The 24,605-nt window shown below is 40.6% G+C and overlaps 1 protein-coding gene across 1 annotated transcript in view; it reads left to right on the forward strand.

The window, feature by feature from the left end:
* The window catches only part of Ndufaf2 (NADH:ubiquinone oxidoreductase complex assembly factor 2), a 110,162-nt gene that overhangs the window by 67,498 nt on the left and 18,059 nt on the right, over nucleotides 1-24,605 (forward strand). The window contains exon 3 of the mRNA XM_038322625.1: nucleotides 9,680-9,720. Coding sequence (XP_038178553.1) covers nucleotides 9,680-9,720 — 41 coding nt within the window. The remainder of the gene's footprint in view (nucleotides 1-9,679; nucleotides 9,721-24,605) is intronic.

The following is a 24,605-nucleotide window of genomic DNA, read 5'->3' on the forward strand; positions in this document are numbered from 1 at the left end:
AGGAACCTGTGAAGTGACTACCTCTTAAATTAAGGAGAGATGTTTGACCCCTATCTGAAGACAGAAGTTGATGTGGAGAGCTACATAAAACAGCTCTTGCCTGTGATCTTAGCACTTAGGAGCTGAAATGGGAGAATTGCCTCAACCTCAAGGTCAACTTGGGCGACATAGTAAAAGTCTGGGCTATAGTATGAGACCTTGCCTCAAAACCAATATATATATATATATATATATATATATATATATATATATATATATATATATCAGGAGGACCTTAGAGTGGAGACGGGAGGATCCCTGGCGTGTGCTGCCTCGTGCCTGGCTCCAGATTCAGTGCAAAACTCCGTCTCAAGAGATTAAAGCAAAGAGTAATAGAATACTCAGTGTCTTCCCATGGCCTGTATAAGTGCACACATGTTGGTGCATGTGCACACATGTGCACAAACACTAAAAGTAAAATACTTAACTGAAATACCAATATCTGTCTTCTATTTTGCTTTACACTTGGCAGGTGTTACCTGTGGTCATTTGCTATAGTCATTATCATGTTTGATCATAACGGCACTCATCTAATTCAGATGCTGTATTTATTCATGGTTAACCTAGAGCATCTAAGATCCAGTAAATTTAGCTCAATTGCAGCTTCATACATTTAGAGCCTTCACTTCCTGGTGGGCACAACGTGATAGCCATGAGAACTTCCATGTGGCAGCCATGAGCAGTATGTTCCACTATGGCAGCATGTGCCTGTAAATACCCTTTCAGAGACGACCATTTCTGCCCCCTGACTACGAGAGGACAGCTCCATGTGGGTGGGTAGCAGAGCTTGTTCTCTTCTGCAGTGAAGTCTCTACGTTGGCAGCTTGTAGAAGGAGCAGTTGAGCTTTATTTTCCCGGATTGTCAACATTTGCAAATCTCGAGTAGTAATGCTTGTGCCTCTTATGAGCCTAGTTCGTCATTTCCCAATAATAGTATAGAATTAAAGTGTTTATAGAAATAAATTAGGTTATAAATAAACAAATAGGTAATGGCTAATTTTTCAGCCTTTGAGACTTTCAGAGAATTGGAATGAAGTTTTAATGCTTTTTACGACTCTGTCCTGATCTAGTAATTCAGCATACGATCCCCACGGGGCATATTCTTAAAAATTATGAATCAGCCAAATACTGAAACACAAACACTTTTACAGTGGCACACATCAATTAAGTAAAAAAAAAAAAAGTACTTTGTACCATGCAAATATATACAGCACTATGTACAGGGAAGTGGGGGAGCTGTACATTGAAGTCATTGATACCAGCACCAAAGGAACCTGCTTTCAAACCAGATGAATAAAAGTTGACATTTTTAATTGTTAACATTAAAGTACCGGTACCTACCAGTTGCCTGCTGTCATACAATAAGGGTTAAATAGTGTGGGTTTCATTTGTTTATCTAGGAAGCTATTGACTTCCCTAGCATACATTCAGGAGTGAGAGAAAGACACTGGATTAAGCACTGAACTACATATATGCTAATGGCCATAGAAAATGAAACAGGCAAGGGACAAATAGAGTACTCTGAAAGCTTATACAATTTTAATTAGTATTCAGAGGGACCTTTCTGAGAAGGTACCTTTTTTTTCTTTGCATAAAAACCAAAGAAAGATCTGTCCCTGCCCTAACAAGAGGGGCCTCACTAAAGCAAGCACAATGGCCCTGAGGCAAAGGCCTTCCCTGGGGATCAAGGAAGCCGATTTGAGAGAAAGCTATGGGAGATAAATTTAGAGTGTTAAGAGAATGCCTGATCTGGTGGGCAGCATTGTGGACTATCCTAAGGACCCAAGCCTTTTCTTCCAGGGAAACTGGAAGCCTCTGAGAAGTTGGAGGAGCCGCTGTGTGCTGAGTTATGGTTAAAAGGATCTATCTCGCTTCTGAATTATAAGAACTGAGGGCGATGACATCAGAACATGGAGACAGAACGTTTTCTAATACTAAGGCAAAGAATAATGTGACTTGGAGCAGGTTAGCATCAGGAATAGAAGGAAGTAGATACACTCTGGAACAACACAAAAGTAGAGCTAATGGGATTGTTGACACAGCGGACACAGAGATTGTTAGTCAGCATGCTGAGCCTTCTAGTCTCACCTGGAGAAAATGCAGTGCTGATATAACTATAGCAGGAAAAACAGACTAGGAGGGAAGTAAAACCAGTGTTGGAAATGGTAAGTTTGAGAGGCCCATTTAGCATCCGATTAGAAATGGTGAATTGTGAGTCAAGAATTCAGTGGAGCCGGACGGTGTGGCCTACTCCTTTAGTCCCAGCACTTGGGAGGAGAAGCAGGCAGGCAGATCTCTGAGATCCAGGACAGCCAAGACGACACAGAGAAACCCTGTCTCGAAGAAGAAAAAAAGAATTCAATGGAAATATCTGAGTTAGAAGTAAAAATGTGGAGTTTCCAGCAAACAAATGCAACCTGAAAGGCTGGATGATGTCACAGAGACAGTGAGTGCAAACAGGAAGTGTGGGACAGGCTGGAGCCTGTTTGTCGGGTTTAGAGCAGTGGAGACAAGAGGAGTGACAAGAAAATTAGGAAAAAAAGGAAAAACTTCCCATTCTGGAAGCCAGTCATCAGGAAGGAAACTGAAGAACATGTCACCCATTAACCGTTTACTCTTAGATCAGACAGACCAGCACTGATCTCTACAAAACAGTTCAGTAGACTGGTGGAGCCGGAGAGAAAAGAGAGACTTTGGGGAAGTAAGCAGAGATGGTGTTTTGAGGAGGTTACCTGTAAAGAAAGTTACGTCGTCCCACCTAGAGAGGAAGGCGGGCGACAAGAGGGTTTATGCTGGCTGAATTGGAGGCAGGAAATGAGAGGATTTTTCAGTAGTGATGGTGAGGATCCAATCCCAAAGGCAGCATGTATCAGTTGAAAGCCCTCGAGAAGGGAAGCTGGGAAAGCCCTGGTCCATAGCTGGAAGAACACAGAAGTTCCATCAGTAGGAATTGTGGATAGGTGAGACAGTGAGAATGTCTCTAAACTCCTGGTTCCTCCTGCTGAGTCGAGTGCTTACAACCTTCCCCAAGCTAACAGCCGCTACAAGATTTGAAGTCAAATCATTTCTTCTAAGTCTGTGACATTTTGTTCTCCTGTTGTTGATTTAGGGACTGAATTAGGGCTTGGACACGCAAGGCATAGCTGCACTGCTAAGCCCCAGCCCCAGCTCCTTCACTCATTGCCTTGTATGAAATTCCCTTAAATTAACTGTTTGATGTTACATTTAACCCACCTCTTTAGTAACTCGGCCAACACCTCCTTTTCCTTCAGTGGGGTAGATGCTGATTCCCACTCTCAGCCAATCCTAGCCCCAGATGAGATGTTTCTTGTGTTGCCACTCATTTCCTGTTCTCCTCATAGCACCTAGCACCCAGGTGAAAAGCCAGGTGTGGTGTTGCATGCCGATAACCCAGTGCTAGAAAGCAGAGAAGGGAGAATACTAGGGCTTGCTGGCCAGCCAGCCTGACCAGTCAGTGAGTTCCAAGTTCAGTGAGAGGACTCATCTTAAGAAATGAGGGAGGGAAAGGCCAGTGAGTTGATTCGATGGATAATGGGCACTTGCTACCAAGTGGCAAGTTCAGTTCAATCCCCTAACCCGCATGGCAGAAAGAGAGAAGCAATCCAGGTGAGTTGTTTTCTGACCTCCACATATACATGCACCTCCTGACATGCACACACTCACGTCTTCTAAATGGAAGGTCATAGTGGATGGTGTCTGATGTTAATATCATGTGTGCAGAGGCATGTAAACATCTCCCCCAACACTAGTTTTTAAAAACTTGATATGCTGATTCTGACTTGATTTATATCAACATAGTAAACTAGGATTCCTAAAACTTTTTTTTAAACAAGAATAAAACTGGGAGATAGAGAATGTAAATGTTTTATCAGGACAGTTTACTTCTGAGAACATTAGAATTTAAGAATGGACAAAAAGTGGAGCTGATATTTCACCATTGTAAATTCTCTCAACCTTTTATAAATTGCTGCCTGAAATATAAAATAATAGGACAACAGCTACGAAAAATAGTTCATCGATTCTTTATAAATGTGAACATAGACCTGCCCCACAGCTTAGAAATTCTGCTAGGTATTTACCCAGAGACATAAAGACATATGTCTGTCTACCTAAGTAATTGTCCTGCTTCCGTGCAATGGAGTATAAGGCGCAGCAATGCAAGAATGAACTGATGAGCTTGCTCTGCTTCCTCTTGCTGTATATAAGTATAGCAAACTCTCACTACTCCAAACAGCATATGCTCATTACCCCAGAATCTCTGTGAGTCAGGAGCCCAGGCATAGCTTAGCTGGGTGCTCTAGCAAGGATCCTGTGAGACTGGGATGAAGGTGCCAGCCAGGCAACGATCTGCCTTCTTCCCACCTGGATGTCTATTGGCAGCATCAGTTCCTTGCACTTTTAAGATGAAGCTTCAAGTTTTTGCTTCATATTTAAGAAGCCACCCTGAATCCTAAAGGTCAGCAGATAATTCTTATATCTGTCAGATATACTTAAAGTTGTTACCAGAAAACAACTCATTTCACAATATGTCTTTTGAAGAATTTCTCAAACTTGAAGAAAGTGTACCTTTATTTATTTATCTATTATTTATTTATTTGTATGAGGTGTCAACACTCAGAACTGGTGAAGATCACTTTTTTCTTTCTTTTCTAATTATTAGACTTTATGAGTCTTTTTTAAGTAAAATAAACATCTCTTCCAAATTTACAAATTTTGAGTGCAAACAGTTAACATCTTTATATTCTTTATACTTTGATTTTATTCACCTAGTAACCTGGTGGTAGGATATCTAATTTACCATACATGGTTAGCAGTGTTTCTAGAAGGATCCTAATGCCTGTAGAGATTTGGAGAAAGTATGCCTCATGGAGCATTCTTCTCCCTGCTTCTTTTTGTCTCTCTACGTGATTAACGGGAGCCTTAATTGCATGCTCACCTTTATACTCAATATAGTTTGTATGTGCCGACGGGAATATTAGAGTTCATGCATAGTGATGAGAATGCAGATGAGCAGATGAAAGACCACTGGGATCTTAGGGCCTTAACTGTCCAGTCCTTTTGCTGAATTCTCTTTCAACAATGGTAGCATAAAGACGACTGGTACAGAAATCACCTTACAGATATTTTACTAATAGTAAGACTGTTTTATGATTAATAATTGGATAAAGGTATTGTTTAGATTGTTTTGAGATTTAAAAATCATGCTTCAGTATTACTGCTTTTTTCCATCCCCTCCTCTTCTGCCCTTTGCTGACTCCCCGGTATATGTCTGTGTGACCTGTGGTAGCTGAGAAAGTGGGTCTGACTGTCAGAGTGAGTGACCCATGGGACGTGTCCAGCTGTGGTCTTGTTATGATTCCTGACAAACAGTAGTGCCACCGGCCGTCATCCAAAGATGTTTCAGGCATCTGGTTTGTGAAGAGTCATAAATATACAAGCTTATTGCAGCAGTTAATGTTTATATATCCATTTAAAGCAAACATCAGGAAATGATCATTTCAAATGAAGCCTAGAGAAGCCCGTGGTCCTTTGTCAGAGAATGATGTGCTATGACAGTCACTGGCTGCGCCCAACACTCAGCGTCTGGGCTCTGTTACATTCTCAGACTTATAAATGGATATTTTAAACTTAAAACCAATAAACATCAGAAAACACATGCTTCAACACAATATGATATATAGATACTGAAATTTTTAATTCTATATAATTTTTGTGTCATAAAACATTCCTTCAATTTTTATAAACTAATATTTAAGGATGTATAACAAGAGATAATACCCCCAATGTCTTTACCTTTATTAAAACCTTTTAAAATAAGTAGGGGTGCAGCTTGGTGGTGCAGAGTGCTTGCCATAAGGCCCTTGGGTTCAATCCTCAAGTACTGAAAAAGACGGGAGAGTCTTTTGTAATGCTCTGTGTTCGTTAAAACATCTTTTTCCAATCTTGGAAGAAATCTGAAAGTGCTGCTCTGTGGACTTCCCGGTAGAGCGGTTATTTTGCGGTGTTTTCTCCTGATCATAGTGTGCATTATGCTATTACACTTCTCATCACAGTCTCATGCCACTGGTATGTGTTTATAGACTCTAGAATATACAGTAATCATTAGTAGATATATAATAGCTGATCATGAAGTTTGTTTTAGGTATTAGAGTAGTGGTTTGCATTAGATATATACTTGTTACTAAACGGATTGTACTAAATGACAGCCCTGCGGGTTGGCACACATTTTCTTTAAAGGACCAGATGGTATTTTGGACTTTGTGGGTCATTTGGGCTATTGCAGTTGCTCAATTCTGCTGCTGTAGCCATAGATAAAATCAGCATGGCTATGTTTTGATAAAATTGTATTTATAGACTGCGAAAATTTAACTTGCTTATAATTTTCATATGTCATGAAATATGCATCTTTTGACATTTAAAAACGCCACATAAAGATGTAAAAACAAGCAGTAGACTGAATTTAGCTTGAGTCAAATTTGCTGAATACTGTCTTGGTGGTTGACTGTTCTAAACTAAGTTCCTAATGTGAATTAAAACTGAAGAGTTATCTGAAACTTTTAAGAGGCATAGGCCTTACACTGAATGATTTAATCCAACCTCTTTCCTGGGGGAAAAATCGACAAATATAAATAACATTTTGACAATAAAGAAGTAGCTGAAAGTATTGTAAATCACTTTTTTCCTTGATGACTTAGAGGAGTTCTGATGTTACAAAGCCTTTTTTTTTCTAATGGGCAAGAACTATTATAATTCATTGTAATATATATTGGAATATGCATTGAACATGTGTAAGTATTAAAGACTTACTTTCTCAAGGCATTTACATGATAGAAAGATAAATTGCCCATTGGTGCACCCTGACCTTGACAACCTACAGTCATATAAAATCTGCAAGTTTTAGTTCAGATGGGTCAAATAGAAGCTAAGGATAGTAAAAAGAGAATGCAGAAAAGAATCAGATGTAGAAAAGTTCAGAAATGGAGTAAAGGGTGCTGAGCACGCAGCCTGTTGGAGATGCATACGTGGGTCAGTGTAGGAGAGCACAGCAAAGGGGCAGTAATCCCAGCCCACAGTGCAATGTCTGTTTACACACCCACGACCATGCAGAACTAGACTTTGCAGAAGGTCCTGGTGTTATTACTTGTGTGATAAAGGCATTTGGCAAAGCTGACTTGAAGAGTGGTGTCTGGTCTGTTGAGCTGGGAGAGCTCGGTCTTCACAGCCATTCACCACGTTTAATTCCCAGCCTGCTCAGTCTGTCTGAACCTCATTCCCTGGTGTGTGGAAGGGGTCGATGTTTTGTCCTCTCTGCCATGTTAGGTTTGCAGCTAGCCCTCCTCATACTTTGGTGCCCTTTGCTGCTAAAGGTTGACAGACTGCTTAGGAAGGCATGGTTGATTTCAGAGCCAAGGGCAGGAGTAGATCTTCAAACCTGGAAGATGAGGAAGGACACTTAACGGTTTTACAGAGAAGACAGAGTCAACTAAAATTAGAAAACTGTTTTTCCCTTTCTAAAGCAGTGGTTCTCAACATGTGGATCGCGACCCCTTTGGGGGTCTAATGACCCTTTCACATGGGTCTCCTCAGACAGTTGGAAGACACAGATATTTACATTATAATTCATAAAAGTAGCAAAATTACAGTTATCAAATGGCAACAAAAGTAATTTTATAGTTGGGGGTTACCACAACCTTCAGGACTGTCTTAATGGGTTGCAGCAAGGAAGTTGAGAACCACTGCTCTAGAGACTACATTGCCCACAGTGAACTTTTCAGAATTTCCTGTAAACCCTCATAGGACAAGCAGATGTTATTGGGTTTTTTGCTTTTGCAAACATATAAAGAAAATGTATAAGACTGGGGTGGTGCTGTATACCTTTAATCTTATACTTGTGAGGCAGAGGCAGGAGGATTTCTGTGAGTTCAAAGCCAGCCTGGTCTACAAAGCCAGTTGCAAGCCAGCCAAAGCTACATAGTGAGCCCCTGCCTCAAACAAAACAAAACAGAAAAACAAACATAGATGTACTAAATAAAATGAACAATAAGAATACATTTATATGTTTATATGTTAAACAATAAGCTGAAGATATATGTAAATGTAAAAATCATGTAGCTTTCAAAACAACTATTTGCTATAGATATCATTTTAATTTCCATTTTGCAGAATCAAAATCTGATGCTTTGAAAATTAAGTTGCCCTGGGTACCGTAGCTAGAAGTGATAGGGGTGGAAGGAGAACCAGACAGTCTGGTCTAGAGCATGCTGTGTAACTTTTCTGATCTAGAGCACGCTGTGTAGCATTTCTTATCTAGAGCCTGCTGTGTAGTGTTTCTGGTCTCGAGCATGCTGTATAGTGTTTCTGCTCTAGAGCGTGCTGTACAGCGTTTCTTATCTAGAGCATTCTGTGCAGCTTTTCTGGACAGAGCTGCCCCACTCCCTTCCCTGCAGCATAGCTAGGAAGTGATGGAGGTGAAAGGAAAACCCAGTCTGATCTAGAGTATGCTGTACAGCTTTTCTGATCTAGAATATTCTCTAGCTTTTTCTGGTCTAGAGCATGCTGTGTGGATTTCCTGATCTAGAGTGTGCTGTGTGGCTTTCCTGATCTAGAGTATGCTGTGTAGCTTTCTGGTCTAGAGCATGCGGTGTAGTTTTCCTGATCTAGAGCATGTGCTGTAGCTTTCCTGATCTAGAACATGCTGTGTGGCTTTCCTGATCTAGAACATGCTTTGTAGATTTTCTGGTCTAGAGCATGCTGTGTAGCTTTCTTGATATAGAGCGTGCTGTGTAGCGTTCCTGATCTAGAGCATGCTGTGTAGTGTTCCTGATCTAGAGCTTTTCTGGATGCAGCTGCTCTATTCCCTTCCCTCTGCTGCAGTGTCTACCAAGTGGGCATTGAACCAGTGTCTGTGTTCCACCTTTGTATCCTGCCTCCCAAGAGTTCAAGTGAAGACTGATTGTATTCTCCAGCCACAGATGGCAGCTACTTACTAGAGCACATAAGAAAAAAAAATCCCTGTAATAAAAACTTTTCTAAATCCTCGATAAATTGGGCAATTACAAATTCATATTTTCAGAATAATATAATTTTAACATTGCCTTGAACTTTATTGTGATTTGTTCTTTGTGTCATAAATAGAATAAATTGAATTCTGATGATTACGAGCTGCGGTTTTGAAGATATGAAACTGTCCTCCGGACAGTCTAGTATTTTTTTCACGACACATATCACCACCTGACTTTATACATCTGTGTTTAGTTCCTGTACCCCACTTCCCTAGTATATGTGCTACAGTCAATTGAGGCATTTCATCTGCTCAAACTCCAGTATTTAAAACAGTTCATCATAGATGTTTAAAAAATATACACGAATGAATCAAAGCTTTATGTATGACCAGCAAGATGGCTGAGCGAGTAAAAGCTCTTGCCACTAAACTGTATAACCTGGGTCCCATTCCCAAAACCAACATGGTAGAAGGAGAGAACTGACTTTGGTAGGTACCCTCTGACCTCCACACATGCTGTTGGGTCCCCCATTAAATAAAAGTGTAAAAGGAAAACAATATTTAATTTGGATAAATTATGGAAAACAGACATTTAAATGCTATTTCTTTTCATTCTAGCATGGATTAGAAGAACAAGAAAGACTCCACCTACTATGGAGGTAAGAATACATGGGAAAATATTCAAATAGTTTATGCTTTTAATGCTGTGTTTTTCAGATGAGAGCTTGTGCTACTAAACATATATAAATCCTTGGGGAAAATATCATACAGTATTAATTTACTCTGTAAGAAGTAATTCTCAAGTATTTCTAGTAAAATAATTTATTATTATATTAGCATTACATAGTAATAAAATATTGTATGATAAAAGTATGTGCACATATTCTTGTATTATAATTTTTCTTTATTCTTGAGAACTTCATGCATGAATTCAATGAAATATGATTATATCCATTTTCCCATTTTTCTCCACCAACTACCCTGTATCCCCCTCCCATATTCCCATCTCTCAACTTCATGTTTCTTTTTGTATTTCTTATTTCTTTTTCCATAATCCATTGAGCCCTTCTAGCATGTGCATGGACATGGGGCCAGCCACTGCCACAGAAAGCTTACCATTGGGAATATCCTCAAGAGAGAATGATTCTCCCTCTCTCAGCATCCATCAAGTGCCAACAGCTTCCGTTAAGGGGCGGGGCATGGAGAACACACTGCCCACCCACACATCCTGGAGTTTTGGCTTGTTTGACCTTGTGCAGGGACCGTGAGTGCAGTAACCACGTCATGTCCAGAAGACGGCTCTGAGGGGGTGGGGGCACCGCTCCTCATCCTCCAGTTCTTATTCTTTCACAGTCCCTGAACCTTGGAGTTGATCAGTCTCTTGTTCTCAGCACTTAACGGATTCCATGTGTCTGCCCTGACTAAAGGCACTGGGGAAAGAATCTTCTTTGGCCGAGGTTGAGAACAGCCTATGTCCAGAAGTATAAATGTGAATATTTCAGAAGGCAGTTTGGCCACGTGACTATAATAAATGCACATCTTATGGAACTGATAAAAATATTTTTAAAAAAATACACTTTGACAGGAAAATGGTTTAAAAACCCATGTTCTAAGTCAGTTGCCTATAATACTATTATCTCAGAAGACTGAGTCAGGAAGATGGCTAGTTTGAGGTCACCCTGAGAACCTTGGGGTGATTAGTCTTTAGATTTTTTAGAATAGTATATGTTTGAAGCCTAGCAGTTTGTGATAAACTCAAATACTATAACATTACTATTTCTCTCCTGGCCAACTTGAAGGGGAAGGGATCAGTTTCTAGTACAGTTCTTGGGGTGCTCTGGCCAGCGGAAGGTCTGATTCCTCCCTTGTTGACTTCATCCCCTGACCTCCTGGTACCTGCTTTACTCATACTCCTTAGAGGAGCTCCAGGGAGGCTCTCAGGTTTAATGCTGCTTCCTGTTGCCATCAGCAGACAGACTTACCTGTTTATATTTAATTCCTCTTAAAAGGCTCTTTAGAATGCTAGGATACCTCTCTGAACTTTTTTCTTTCCTTTCTTCCCTTTTTTCTTTCTCTTCTTCCTTCTTTCCTTCCTTCCTTCCTTTCTTCTCTTCTCTTCTCTTCTCTTCTCTTCTCTTCTCTTCTCTTCTCTTCTCTTCTCTTCTCTTCTCTTCTCTTTTCTTTTCTTTTCTTTTCTTTTCTTTCCAAGACAGGGTTTCTCTGTGTAGCCCTGGCTGTCCTAGATCTAACTCTGTAGACCAGGCTGGCCTCAAACTCAGAGACCCACCTGCCTCTGCCTCCCAAGTGCTGGGATTAAAGGTGTGCGCCACCACGTGACTATCTCCTCAACTTCTTAACTCATAGATTGAATCATTCCTTTCTTGAATACCCTAGCTTTGACACCTTAATAGGCCCTTGGAGTTTACCTTTCAAGTTTATTGTTTATTCATCTTTCTGATCCATTGTAAGTAAAGTAATACAAGAATTAAGCATTATCCATCTTTGCATCGTAGCACCTGATGCAGGTCTCGGTTTGTTGTTGTTAGGCTGGTTTATATAGACAGATTTGAGTGATGAGCTTGAGTTTCTACCCACCAATTACAGACCAACCTCGCAGAACATACTTCCAAGTTGAACATTGCTTGCTGTATTTTCAAAGAGGTTCACATGCAACTACAGTACATCGGTGTGGTTCAGCACTCGTTCTGCAGTGCAGTACGAAGTGAGCTCTGTTTCACAAAAAGTAGACTTTTCCTGACTCTTACTTTATTAGAAGCCATTAATAGCAAATGTTTAAAAATATTGTTCTTGTCAGACTAAAAGAATAGTGGAAAGCACAATAAACTCTTCTGGTTGAAAAGTAGCCATGCTTTTTGCTAACTATTGACAAAATGCATGATGATTTAGTGATATGTTTACAGACAGTAAAAAAAGAAAGGCACAATATTAGTTCCTTTTCAATTGTTTCATGAAGGGGAAAAGGAGCTCAAGACACCAATAAAGAAAGACTGGTCAAAAGTACTTGGAAATGATGCTGTTCTAGTCTAGGCAAGGGTTGGGTAGATGTGTAGGCACACTCATCGTGGCTTTGGTTATTTACTGGACCATGGTCTTGATTCTGGGCTGGAAGCTCTAAAGACTTATTTTGTCAAATGGTCATGAAATGGTGAGGAGAACTACAAGTACTGGTTTACAGTGGGAATCTAGCAAAGCAAAGGGAACAGGAAATGATGGGAAGTGGGTAAAATAAACAGTTAAATGTTTCATACTTATTTATGTGACGTATTGCAGTCACTTCAACTGAGATAGTTTGACCTACAGTGGTGCAAATGGTTGAGAGACTTGTATGTTGTTATCAGTATCTCTCTTCATACAAGCAGACCCTTGTGGATTGGAACAGAAAACTGTCAGGTGCTGGTTAAGCTCCCACTCTCATGGACAGTAATTTATCTGGATTATCTGCCAACTTTTGTCTCTAGAATCTCATTTTCTTGCTGTTCCCATTCTGAGTGACACCCCCTTTTACTATTACGGATGTTGTGGGTCAGATGCTACCAGTCCTGAGTTCTGTATGTTCAGTATTTTTATGCTCATTTTATAAGTTAACAAAATGAAATAGCCTAATTTTGACATTTTGCATATATGGCTCTACTTTCTTGTTGACTTAAATTACAAAGGTGAATGTTGGAAGCGGGGCTCCTTGTTCGTCCCAGCAGCCCAGAACTGAGATAATCACACAGAAACCATATTATTTAAATCACTGCTTGGCCCATTAGCTCTAGCTTTTTGTTGGCTAACTCTTACATCTTAATTTAACCCATTTCTATTAATCTGTATATCACCACAAGTTCATGGCCTACCAGCAAAGTTTCAGCACATCTGTCTCCAGCGGCAGATCCACAGCATCTATATGACTCCACCCTTCTTTCTCCCAGCATTCAGTTCAGTCCTCCCCACCTACCTAAGTTCTGCTTTACCAGCAGGCCAAGGCAGTTTCTTTATTCATTAATGGTAATTACAGCACACAGAGGGGACTCACACATCAAGTAAACTATGTGTTCTTCAAAAAGTAGACACCTCTCTTATCCCAAATCTTGTATTTTTAGAAATGTGGTAGAAATTTAGAAGAAAATTGCAACATTTTCACACTCTGGGATCTAGCATCATTAATTAAAAAACAATGAAGTAGAAACTGATGTCTGAACATGGGCAAATCTTAGAAAACATGATATTGCATAAAAAGAGCAAATCACAGAAGATTTCACACTGTATGCCATTCATATAATCTTGAAAGTAAGGAAAGAATAATGGGCATTCATTCAATTAAGGTGGGGACTTAAACACAGGGGTCCACTTTTGCAAGACTAGTGGGAATGACAGCAGCGGGATGTATTCTAAAAGGCAAAGGCGACAACTATGTTTGGAAGCTAGAAAACACACTGACAAGTGGTAACAGCTTTAACAGAACAGTGAGGAAGGAAAGCCCAGAAGCAACCCCACTTAAGCACAGAACTCAACATGCTTAATAGCTGACAGTGCCCAGGAACTCGATGTGGGTAACCTGGTGCAAAAAAAAATAGGAATGGGAGAAGAACCAATAAAGTTAAATATTGCCCTTTTCTTCTGTCAAAGTCATCATTGATTCAGGGAGGAGTCATTTGCAGATACTAAAACTACTGGTTTCTGTTCTTTGAAATAATAAGTCTCATGGTCTGAAAGCATAGTCCTATGAATTACTTATTAATTATAAAAGGGGAAATAGAACTTCCTAATAGACAAATTTAGCAAGCAAAACCCTAGCCAGATGGTCAAATGTTTTGCTAAGCTGTATAAAACTGATGTTATGAGTACCTCCTTGTTTGAGGCAGAGAATAAGGCATCATCTATAAAATAATCTTCCAAAATACATAACCTTAATGTAGTCATGAGGGAACAACCAGCAAACCTAAATTGGGAAACATTCCATCAAACATCATACCTGTCATGTCAGTGTCATGGAAACTAAGGTGGAAAACCTAACATCTCAATTGTGTAGGGCTTTGCTGTGAAGGACAGTTAGGGATAACTGGTGAAGTTGAGACCTGTGCCATGTATTAGAAAATAACATATATCAGTGATACATCTGCAGGAAATCTGTTAAATTCTCTTTGTAATGCAATGTCTCCTTTCTATTCAGCTGGAAACTCCAAGTTTATTCTCATGAAAGATAAAACAGTTTAGGCATTGAAATGCTGTTTACTGGACAAATCCAAGGAAAAGAGAACATTGTGAAAACTGAGCAATTGGGCTGACAAGGTGGCTCATCAGGTAAAGGTGCTTGCCATGCAAGCCTACCAACCTGAATTCAATTCATGGGTCCTAAGGTGGAAGGAAGAACTGACATCTGAAAGTTGCCTAAGACTGTTTGTTTCCTGGCCGCCCAGACTCCCGAAATAACCACACAGAAACTATACTATTTAAATCACTGCTTGACCAATCACTTAAGCATGTTGCTAGCCAGCTCTTATATCTTTGGCTAACCCATTTCTCTTACTTTATATTTTACTATTAGGTATGTGGCCTACCAGTAATGTTCTGGCTGGCCTGGCAACTAGCATCTTTCTCCTTTGGTGACTCCATGGCTTCTCTTTGACTCCACCTTCTTTCTCACAGCATTCAGTTTAGTTTTTCCTGCCTAACTCTACTCTGCTTTATCACTGGCGAAGCTAGCTTCTTTATTTAGTAACCAATAAAAGCAACACATATACAAAAGGACCTCTCACACCATAAAACCTCCACACATGCACACATATGCTCATTCACAAACGATAATAGGTCTTGCAGAATTATTTCTACAAACCCGTTGTCAGGAAGTTATGGAAATGCAAAGATGAGAGAACGAGAGACAAGGGTCCAGCCTAGGCAAAGAACGCTAGAATACATGGGCAGCTAGACCACTAGGTCGTGTGGGGGCAAGAAATGCAGGGAGAGTGTTGAAATACACAGAGGATGTGATACACCGGAAGACAGTAAATGAACCTCATTACACATCAGTGTGTGCAAAATAGAATTCACTCATTGGCTCCAGTAGGAACAAAACGTGGTGTTTTAGGACAAAATGACCATGGGAACTCTTTTAAAAGAAAATATTTAGTTGGAGCTGCCTTATAGTTTTGTAAGTTTAGTCCATTATCATCATGGTGGACATGGTGACATGCAGGCAGTAATGGTGCTGGAGAAGAAACTGGGAGTCCCACATCTTGCAGGCAACAGAACGTAGTGTGAGACTCTGGGCAGTATCTTGAGCTTATGTGAGAACTCAAAACCCAATTCCACATTGACACACTTCCTCCAAGAAGATCACACCTACTCCAACAAGTTTTACACCTCCTAATAGTGCCACTACCTTTGGGGGCCACTTTCTTTCAAACCACTCCACATGGGTAGAAAAAGGGAAGTAATCATACGTAAGTCATTAGTTAAAAGTATTCGTGCAGAATAATGTAAATATTGAATATTGAACTGTTGCTGGTGGCTGCTGGAAAACAAGGCTGGGGTAACTCTCCATTTCCCATTATAAGGAGTCAACACACAAAGCTTAAATTCAAATAACAAGGGAGTGGTCATGAAGGGTTACAGGCGGCTGCAAAGTCCCTAGGAGCAGAGCCTGCCTTACAGCTCTTGGGCAGCCCTTTGCTTCCTTGGTTTGGCCTATGCTATGACCCTAGGTGGCAAGTGAGCACTGGGTGTAGAGCCCTGTGCTAGGAGTGCTTTACCAGCACACTTGAGCCCTGGCTCTCATCCCCAGTCCTGCAAACAACCATCCAGAGTCATACGTAAAGTAGCTGCTTTGAGGGAAGGGGTGATAGTATTTTCCATAGCCAATATTTTTGTGATACTAGCCCTACAAACTCTGACTTAAAAGAGGAAAAGAAAAGAATTTGTTTTGTTTTGCGAGACAGGGCCTCACACTGTAGCACAGATTGTCCCTGAACCCACACCAGGTTTCTTATCTCGGTCTGTCCTGATTGCTGGGGTCTTATGGGCAATTCCCATACCCCACTACAGCCTTTCTCAGCTTAAGCTTTGTAAGCCAAACCATTCTGTAATAGATATGGCAGTTACTGCAAAATGTGTCTGATTGTGGTTGTGCCCAATAAAACTTTGTTTACAAAAACAGTAGGTCAGTGAAAGCAGTCAGTTTGCCAACTCAGCCACAAATCATTGGTTTCCAGACTGTCAGCCTGTACCGCTGGGCATGGAGAAGCTTCCTGTCTAGTGTTCAGGTTCAATAGCTTTAAGGAAATCAATTCCATATTCTCTCTGAATATGCAGTCTTTCACTTACAAGAAAAAAAAAATCTGCCTAAGAACTTCTGGCCTGCTGGTTGCCATCAGGCCTACTTTAAAATTACTATTAGAAGTGTCGACCTTTTAAAAGGAAAGATTATCCTTTGTCCACACTACACCTGACTATGGGACCTTGCTTTGGGGGTTAAAACTCTCCAGGCACCACTGGGGCCTTTGAAGAGTGAATCTCACCTGAGGGAGAGTCCCGCAAGAGCAAAGCAGAGGCAGAGCTTCAATGGGAATGATCTGAGAAGCAGCACACAGTCTTTATTCAGAACACAGACTTGCAGCCAGTCTCCAGGACAATGGCTGATCTGTCCAACTAGCTAGCTAGCTGTCCACTTAGCATCTGAAAGTTAAAATTCAGAGGTGCGAAACTTGTCATGCGGATGAATAATAACACATATATTTGAATTTTAAAATTAACCCAGACTTATTCTGACAGAGAATAAGTCAGACTTGGCTGATCGGGTTTGACAATCAGGACTAGCTTTGCCAATTAAGTTATATGGTTATATCTTCCATAAATTGAACAAGCTGAACTGAAACTCTGAGGCTTTAAAGAACATTTAAAGTCTACATTCATTGTGCAATCATTACTGATGCTGGCTTTGCTATTGATTTGCCACCTGAAATGTGACATGGTTTGTAAAGTCTTATACATAAAAGTGCTGCTGTTGTTTATGGATGTATCAGGATACAGTGAAAGTCGGCATGGAAATGACAGGCAGGAAAGGAAACACAAGGTCGTTGTTACTGGAGGAGAAAGCAGGAGAGACCACTAGGGGCTTTTATCATATCAGCAGAGTTTAATCCATTCAGTTTGATAGTGGGGACATAGGAGTATATTGTTAGCTATATATATTTCTGTTCAAAACAAATACCAAGAGGGCTGCCCTTGTAGCTTGGTTAGTAGAATGCTGCTTAGCATACTCTGGTTCAATTCCCAGTACTGTATAAACCAGGCACGGGGTGCAGACTGTTACCCCGGTACTCTGAAAGTGTAGGAGGATCAAAAGCTCAAGACCATTTTAGCTACACAGTAAGTTTGAGACCCTGCCACAGTAAGACAAATAAATAAGCAGTGACTTATAATCACATCAAGTTGAGCCAGGCAGTGAGGCTAGCCTCGTCTACATAGTGAGTTTCAGGACAACCAAGGCTATACACAGAAACCTTGGGGGGAGGGAGGGAGGGATGGAGGGAGGGAGGGAGGGAGGGAGAGAGAGAGAGAGAGAGAGAGAGAGAGAGAGAGAGAGAGAGAGAGAGAGAGGGGAGATCAGGTTGAATCTCTGGTAGAATGATAAGACATTCATTTTTAAAATATAATATTTTCCATACATTTTAATCTGATTATGGTTCCCCTTCCCCAACTCCTCCTAGCTCCCACGTACCCACTCCTACACCCTTCTTTCTCTCATTAGACATTCTTAAACTAATAAATGATATATTTGAAATTCAAAAAAGAAACACTTAAAAGAATTTTCTTAGCAACTTCCATAGAAAACAAATCAGTAGGACTTAATTTTTGAAATTCCTTCTGAAAGTTGTAATGCTTAATTAGGCTTATGATTTATTCAGTTACCATCAAATACCTCACATGGACTTAAAAGTTAATATACTTTACCTATAGACATCTTTTGCACATGCCAACCTAACCTAAATGCATTGAACATAATACTGTTAAATTATATTTAGTTTCTAATTTTAGTATCTATTTTTCCTCCTGTGAAACTGAATTAGTCTGAAATGGTAAAATTACAAAGAGAAACTCTTCACGTATCAGCCTTAGAAATGGGATCTTCCTGCAGTACACACAGGCGCTGTGTGTTCTGTTGCCGTGTTGCTCTGGGTCCTGTACTTGCAGGGCTGAAAAGCTTGCTCGGTGACCTATTCTTTTTTTTTTTTTGGTTTTTCGAGACAGGGTTTCTCTGTGGCTTTGGAACCTGTCCTGGAACTAGCTCTTGTAGACCAGGCTGGTCTCGAACTCACAGAGATCCGCCTGCCTCTGCCTCCCTAGTGCTGGGATTAAAGGCATGCGCCACCACCGCCCGGCTTACGGTGACCTATTCTTTATTTGGCTCCTGCCTTAACTGTGGTGTGCTGTCAAGCCGTCTCCGTTGGCCAACACCATGACTCTGCTTGACTTAGTCTTTTATCTTACTAAAATGTTAATGCTAAAAAAATTACTTTTTTAAAAACAGAAATAATGTTACCCCAAAAGTTCTGGTAGATTCCACAACTCTCGGTTTTAACAAGTTAATTGACTCAGGCATGTGTTAGTGCTTCATTGCCAGTGGGAGTACTTGCCCCGTTGGTTCTGCTCTTCCTTAACCACCACAGTAAATGAAAACACACAAGTACCTGCTTGCAGCACGCACACACACTTAACATTGGAGAGGCTGTTTCTCCCTGTCTGCCTTCCTTGCTGTTAACCGCCAACTCTGTGCAAACAGCAAGGATGTAAAATTCACCTTGCTTCCTAGAGAACTGCTAAGAGAGGAAGATGAACCCTGCAAGCATTTTGAGTCACAATCCTGAGTCTGTTCTTAACTGCTAAGTCTGTCTGTCTTCCTGCCTGAAGTATGAATATTGTTAGTCATTCAAGAGCTATTTGAAAATGAGTTTCTTCTCATTTTCAAAACATTGGTTGTAGGTGAGCATTGCTAAGAAGCATCCTGTCAATTCCAAAGCTCTTGCTTTTTCTTGGCCAGAGGTGCTGCTCCCAAGTCTGTCTGTCTGAGCAGACTATACATTTTATTCTTAGCACAGTTTGCCATCTATTTTGACCTTTTTCTGACTTTTAAGGAACAGAATATAATATATATATATGAATATATAAAAGAATAAGAGTTTTAAGTAAGTTGTAAGTAAGGTGCTATTATTTATTATTTTAGGTAGATTCGTCAAAACATACTAGGTACATATTAAGTAGTATACAAAATTAGTTCTGAATGGTTAACCTAAATCATATCAACGGTCAATAAGACAAGTTTCATAAGTTGGAGTTATTTCCAGATTGGGAACGTTTGAGGGAGTACAGTTGGGAGATAATGTCTTTAAATTCATACTTTTCTTGTTATTTCATCAAATTTCTTAATTCTTTTCACTCATCTCCATACTAGAGAGGTAATGATTTTATGCGATCCCAGTTCAAAGAAAAGCATGACTGATAATCACTTGTATGTGATGTAAGCTCTCGTTGGGAAGGAGGGTGTTTAAGAAAAGTACATCTGTTTGCGTTGGTGATACACCCCCTAAAAGGCCTGATCACCCAAAGGAAGAGATACAGATGACTAATAAATATTTGGGGAAATGTTCGATGTTTACATCAGAGAAATGTAAATTAAAACTGTTAAGATTCCATCTCATACCAGTCAGGATCATCCAGACAGCAAACAACCAATGTTGACGGGGATGTGGGGAAGGGCTCTAATGTGCTGCTGCTGGGCGCAGAGACCAGAGAGCCCCTATGAAATCAGTTGGGAAGCTACTCGGAAAAACGGAGAGGGAACTACTGTGCAACCCAAAGGAATCCAAGTCAGCACAACAGAGATGCCTGTCCGGCTGTGTTTACTGTTGCCCTGCCCACAGGAGCCCAGACGGCCATCAGCACAAGGGAGTAAGGCAGAGAGCATAGACGTGTATAGTGAGATTTTATGCGGCCATAAAGAAAAATGAAATGATGTCATTTGTAGGAAAATGGGAAGAACTGGAGAGCATCCTGTTAGTGAAGGAAGCTACTACGTACTACGTGAAGGCGGAAAAGAAACTGTGAGGAGGGAATTCATTATAAGAGAGGGATATGGGACAAAAGAAGGACAAAAATACCACATTTCCCTCTCTGTGCAAAGTCTACATTTAAGCAATGCAGGTGCACACGCGAACAAGACAAGGAAGCAGAAGGTAGATTATGTCAGGGGGTGGGAGGAAGAGAGCCATGGGGAGGCAATGGAGGTAAATAAAAGCAAGATACAAGCACACAGGCATGTGTTGTGAGAGAGAGAAATCTCAAAATGAAACCCACTATTTTGTACAACAATTAACTTTTAAAATATTAGAATTTGAGTAAAAGGAACAACCATACAATATGTGGGTAGGCTTCTAATCGTTGAAGATCTTAGGGGAGAAGTCCTGGTAATCCCTAGGGTGTCAGGACTGCCCCGTGTGAGGGTGTTTGTCAGGACTGCCCTGTGTGAGGGTGTTTGTCAGGACAGCTCCTGTGTGAGGGTGTCTGTCAGCACAGCCCCCGTGTGAGGGTGTCTGTCAGGACTGTATCTGTGTGAGGGTGTCTGTCGGGACTGTACCTGTGTGAGGGTGTCTGTCGGGACAGCCCCCGTGTGAGGGTGTCTGTCAGGGCTCCTCCTGTTTCTGCTTTTAGATTGAGGTAAGACACCCACTCCCAGTGTTTCTCATTCACATAAACTCAGAACCCAGAAATTTGATAATTAGTCATCTTGTGGGTAGTTCTTTAATGAGTTAGTAAATAAAGTGATTAGCCAGAATAATTCAAAGTTGCAAATATTCAATGAATATTATTATTATTAGTTTATTGTCATTTCTACTTTCTATTAAAGTCCACAAGAGGGGTTTGAGGCGGCTCAGTGGCTTGATGACTTGAATTCAACCCACAGTGGAAGGAGAGAACTGACTCCCATGGCCTCCATGGGTGCTGCCACCCACCAAAATAAGTGTTTAGAATTCATGCATAAATATTCCACAAGACATTTAATTTCATGTGAAGTTACAGAAATAGATCTAAACTCCACATTCGTTTTTTTGTTTTGTTTTGTTTTTTGTTGTATTATCGTGTGTGTGTGCGTGCACTTAGTGTGGGAGGTCCGAAAACAACTTGTAGCAGTCGAGTTCTCCTGCCACTGTGACTCCAGGGATCGTACTTAGGTCCTTGGGCTTTCACAGCAAGCCCTTTTACCTGCTGAGCCATCTTCCTGGCCCTGGTTTGTCTTTTGGAAATAGCTATATTTGTGATCAGTCTTATGGTATTTTTGAATACTTACTTTATAGAAATAAATGTAAAATAAATTTTCTGGGTTTGTCTCCCTATTTTTGTGGGGGGGGGTGTTTGTTTTTTGTTTTGTTTTGCTTTGTTTTTGGTGTGTGTGTGTTCGAGACAGGGTTTCTCTGTAGTTTTGGAGCCTGTCCTGGATCTAGCTTTTATAGACCAGGCTGGACTTGAACTCACAGAAATCCCCCTACCTCTGCCTCCCGAGTGCTGGGATTAAAGGCGTGAGCCACCACCACCCAACTTTGTCTTCTAATTTTTATAGCCACTGCCAGTTTTCTACTTGTGATATTCAGATCAATTTAATATATTTGATTTTTTTAAATGCAACATATTTGAATTTTAGTAATATAGCTATTTTCTTCTATAGTTCAACTTGATTTGAAATGTTGAGTCCCAATGGGAAGAGAAGCGAGAGTGTAGGAGGCTGTATGAGATACCTCTGTGACTTGCCTGTGCACTCCTGTCATACCATTTACTCCTGCCTCCTGCTCACAGTAGCTCTGACGACATGGGGTATCTGTGGGAAAGAATGTGACATGTGGAAGAGTTAAGGTACTACTACCCTGGATCAGTAGGGATAGGCCTAAGGAGTGAATGCTCCACTCCCTCTGTCACCTGGGCAAGCGGCTGAAACCCATTCAGGCAGCTGGCGCACATTCGCCTTGCCTTCTCCAAGCCCAGCAGCCAGTGTGGTGACCAGTTACAGCACATGCTGATGCAGGGCTCCCTTCCTTCCACTCTGCCATATCGTCTTCCTTTCACTGGGATCCCTTATTCAACATCAGCTGAATCAAAACCAAAATTGTCTTTAGCAGACGTGAGCTCAAACCATTACCGGTCAGTACCAGGTCATTAAATTCAACAGATCTACTCATTTTGTAATATGACTGCATGTCGGTTATGCTGACAGAAACAGTATGTTCATTAAGAACGTGGCTGAAACGGTGTGTTGGAGTGCCTGACAACTTGGTGACCGAGGCCATCTCGGGAGATGAAATGCTGGAGAAACCCCAGGTTAATGTTCACTAACAAGTCTGGTATAGCCTGCAACTGTACAAGCTGATCTTGTAAGGAGCTGATTTCCTTTCTTGTGAGTTGTGCTGTAGGAATACCAGTTGGGACTGGGCTTCACAACTCTGCATTTTGATCAGTTGTGATTTTCGGTAATGGGCTCATAAGTTGCAAAGGGGAATTCCCTTGATGAGGGGCGGGGAGTACACTTAGCTGTGAGAAAAGGACAGAAGTTTAGGATGTAGTTAGAGATTGTTCTGCTTTAGTAGAACAGAGGTTGGGGATCCTCTTCCAAGACCCCGGACAGCTGTCCAGGTTTCTGGGGCCAGTCATGGTTTCCCTCCTGTTGAGTGAGTCTTCATTCCAATCGAGAGCTGCTGGTCACTGCCAGGGTGTATGTGCCACGGCTGCACCTTTATGTTACGCCCTGATGGTCGTGGTTGCGGCTCATAGATATCAGAGCTGGGTGGGACTGTTGGCTGCTTCCCTCCTTTGGAAGCTTGCATGGTGTCTTCTGGTACCAAGTCCTCAGGGAAAAGGCTTGCAGGTCAGATCCAGCATAGGGGTCAGCTCAGAGTTGACCTTCATTTTTTAAGGTATTTTTAAAATGTGTATGCACACAAAAATAAGAGTCATTTCTAATGGAAAAATAAAATAGTGCTTTTTTGTTTAAAATAAATTCCATCATCCTAGATTTTTGCTCGGTTTCTTTTTATTAAAATATTTTTATATCACTGTGTGCAGAGAGTAAAAATACATTTAGCTTTTAAATTTTGCTTTCCATCTTTAATGTATAAAGTTCTTGATACGCACCAGTAAAGTGCAGTGTTTTCTGAATTGCACAGTTGGATATAAGGTGAAATGTTCAGAAAGAGAATGAAGTTCTTATGACAGGCCCTGTCTTCTTCCCAACTATTTCTAGCTTTTCTATAATTACGTATTTTGACAGCCTTCCTTTTTCAGACAGGTAGAAGGTATGTTTCGAGAGGACTGAGAAGCAGCACGTTGCCCCAGTAATTGTCTCCCCCACAAAATTAGACTAATTGCATTATCAGCTCTCACCAAATTACATGGCAATTCATCATAAAAACACTTATTAGTGTTTGTCTAAAACAGCCTCACTAATGATGTCTGCGCAGCAAAGGAGCTCTGCATTTTCATCAGCATTTGGAAGCCTTTGCCACATTTATGCTGCATAGCCATTTGACTGCAATAATTTTTTAAAGCTATGACATTATCGCACTAGAGTAATACTTGTTAACAAAATTCATTTGTGTATTGGCAAAATATTTGCAGATAATAAGCTCAGTGATATATTGAGCAGTAACATGGATTTACCTAAGGAAACATAATTTATTGCCCTGAAGAAAACAAAGCCATCCTTTCCATAGGAAGACCTCTCCTAAAAATTAACTGATTAATTAATAAGCACTTTTTAATAAAAAAACATAAAATGTAAATGCAATTAGGCTACACTCAACCCAGCTTTGTCCAAACTAAAGGCTTTCTAATATCAGATGTTACTTATATATCTTAGAATTCTTTTAAATCTGTAAATAAATTTATTGCTAGGTCTTTTTATTTGAGCCAGGTGGTGGTGGCGAATGCCTTTAATTCCAGCACTCGGGAGGCAGAAGCAGGCAGATCTGTGTGAGCTCGAGGCCAGCCTGGTCTACAAGAGCTAGTTTCAGGACAGGCTCCAAAGCTACAGATAAACCTTGTCTAGAAAAAAACAAAAAATAAAAAGTATTTGATAGCCATTTGTGTAAAAATTCTAAGTAAATTACTCTTATTAGTACATAATACAAAGGTCAGGCTTAGAAGAGATATTATGGAAATATTAGATACCTTCTTAATTTAAAATATAATCATTTAAGCTTTAATATTCTTTTAACATTTTATGTGCTTAGCCTGCCTAACAGTGTGTACAAACAGGGTTCAACACCAGTATTAGAAAATTTTTTGAAATAAGAGCTTTGATAATTCCTGCCACATTGATAAGATACCCAGTAACAAGGAAAAGAACAAAATGGGACTTTTTTTTTTTTTACGTTGAGTAGGGCACTGTGGCCAGCAGAGTGCGTATGGAAGACAGGGGACAGGTCACAGGACTCGGTTTCCTTCCTTCTATCCTGTGGGTCCTGGGGATCGGACTAAGGTGGTCAGGGCTGGCAGCAAG

Source organism: Arvicola amphibius, chromosome 3 (genome assembly GCF_903992535.2).
Source record: "Arvicola amphibius chromosome 3, mArvAmp1.2, whole genome shotgun sequence".
Taxonomy (NCBI): Eukaryota; Metazoa; Chordata; class Mammalia; order Rodentia; family Cricetidae; genus Arvicola; species Arvicola amphibius.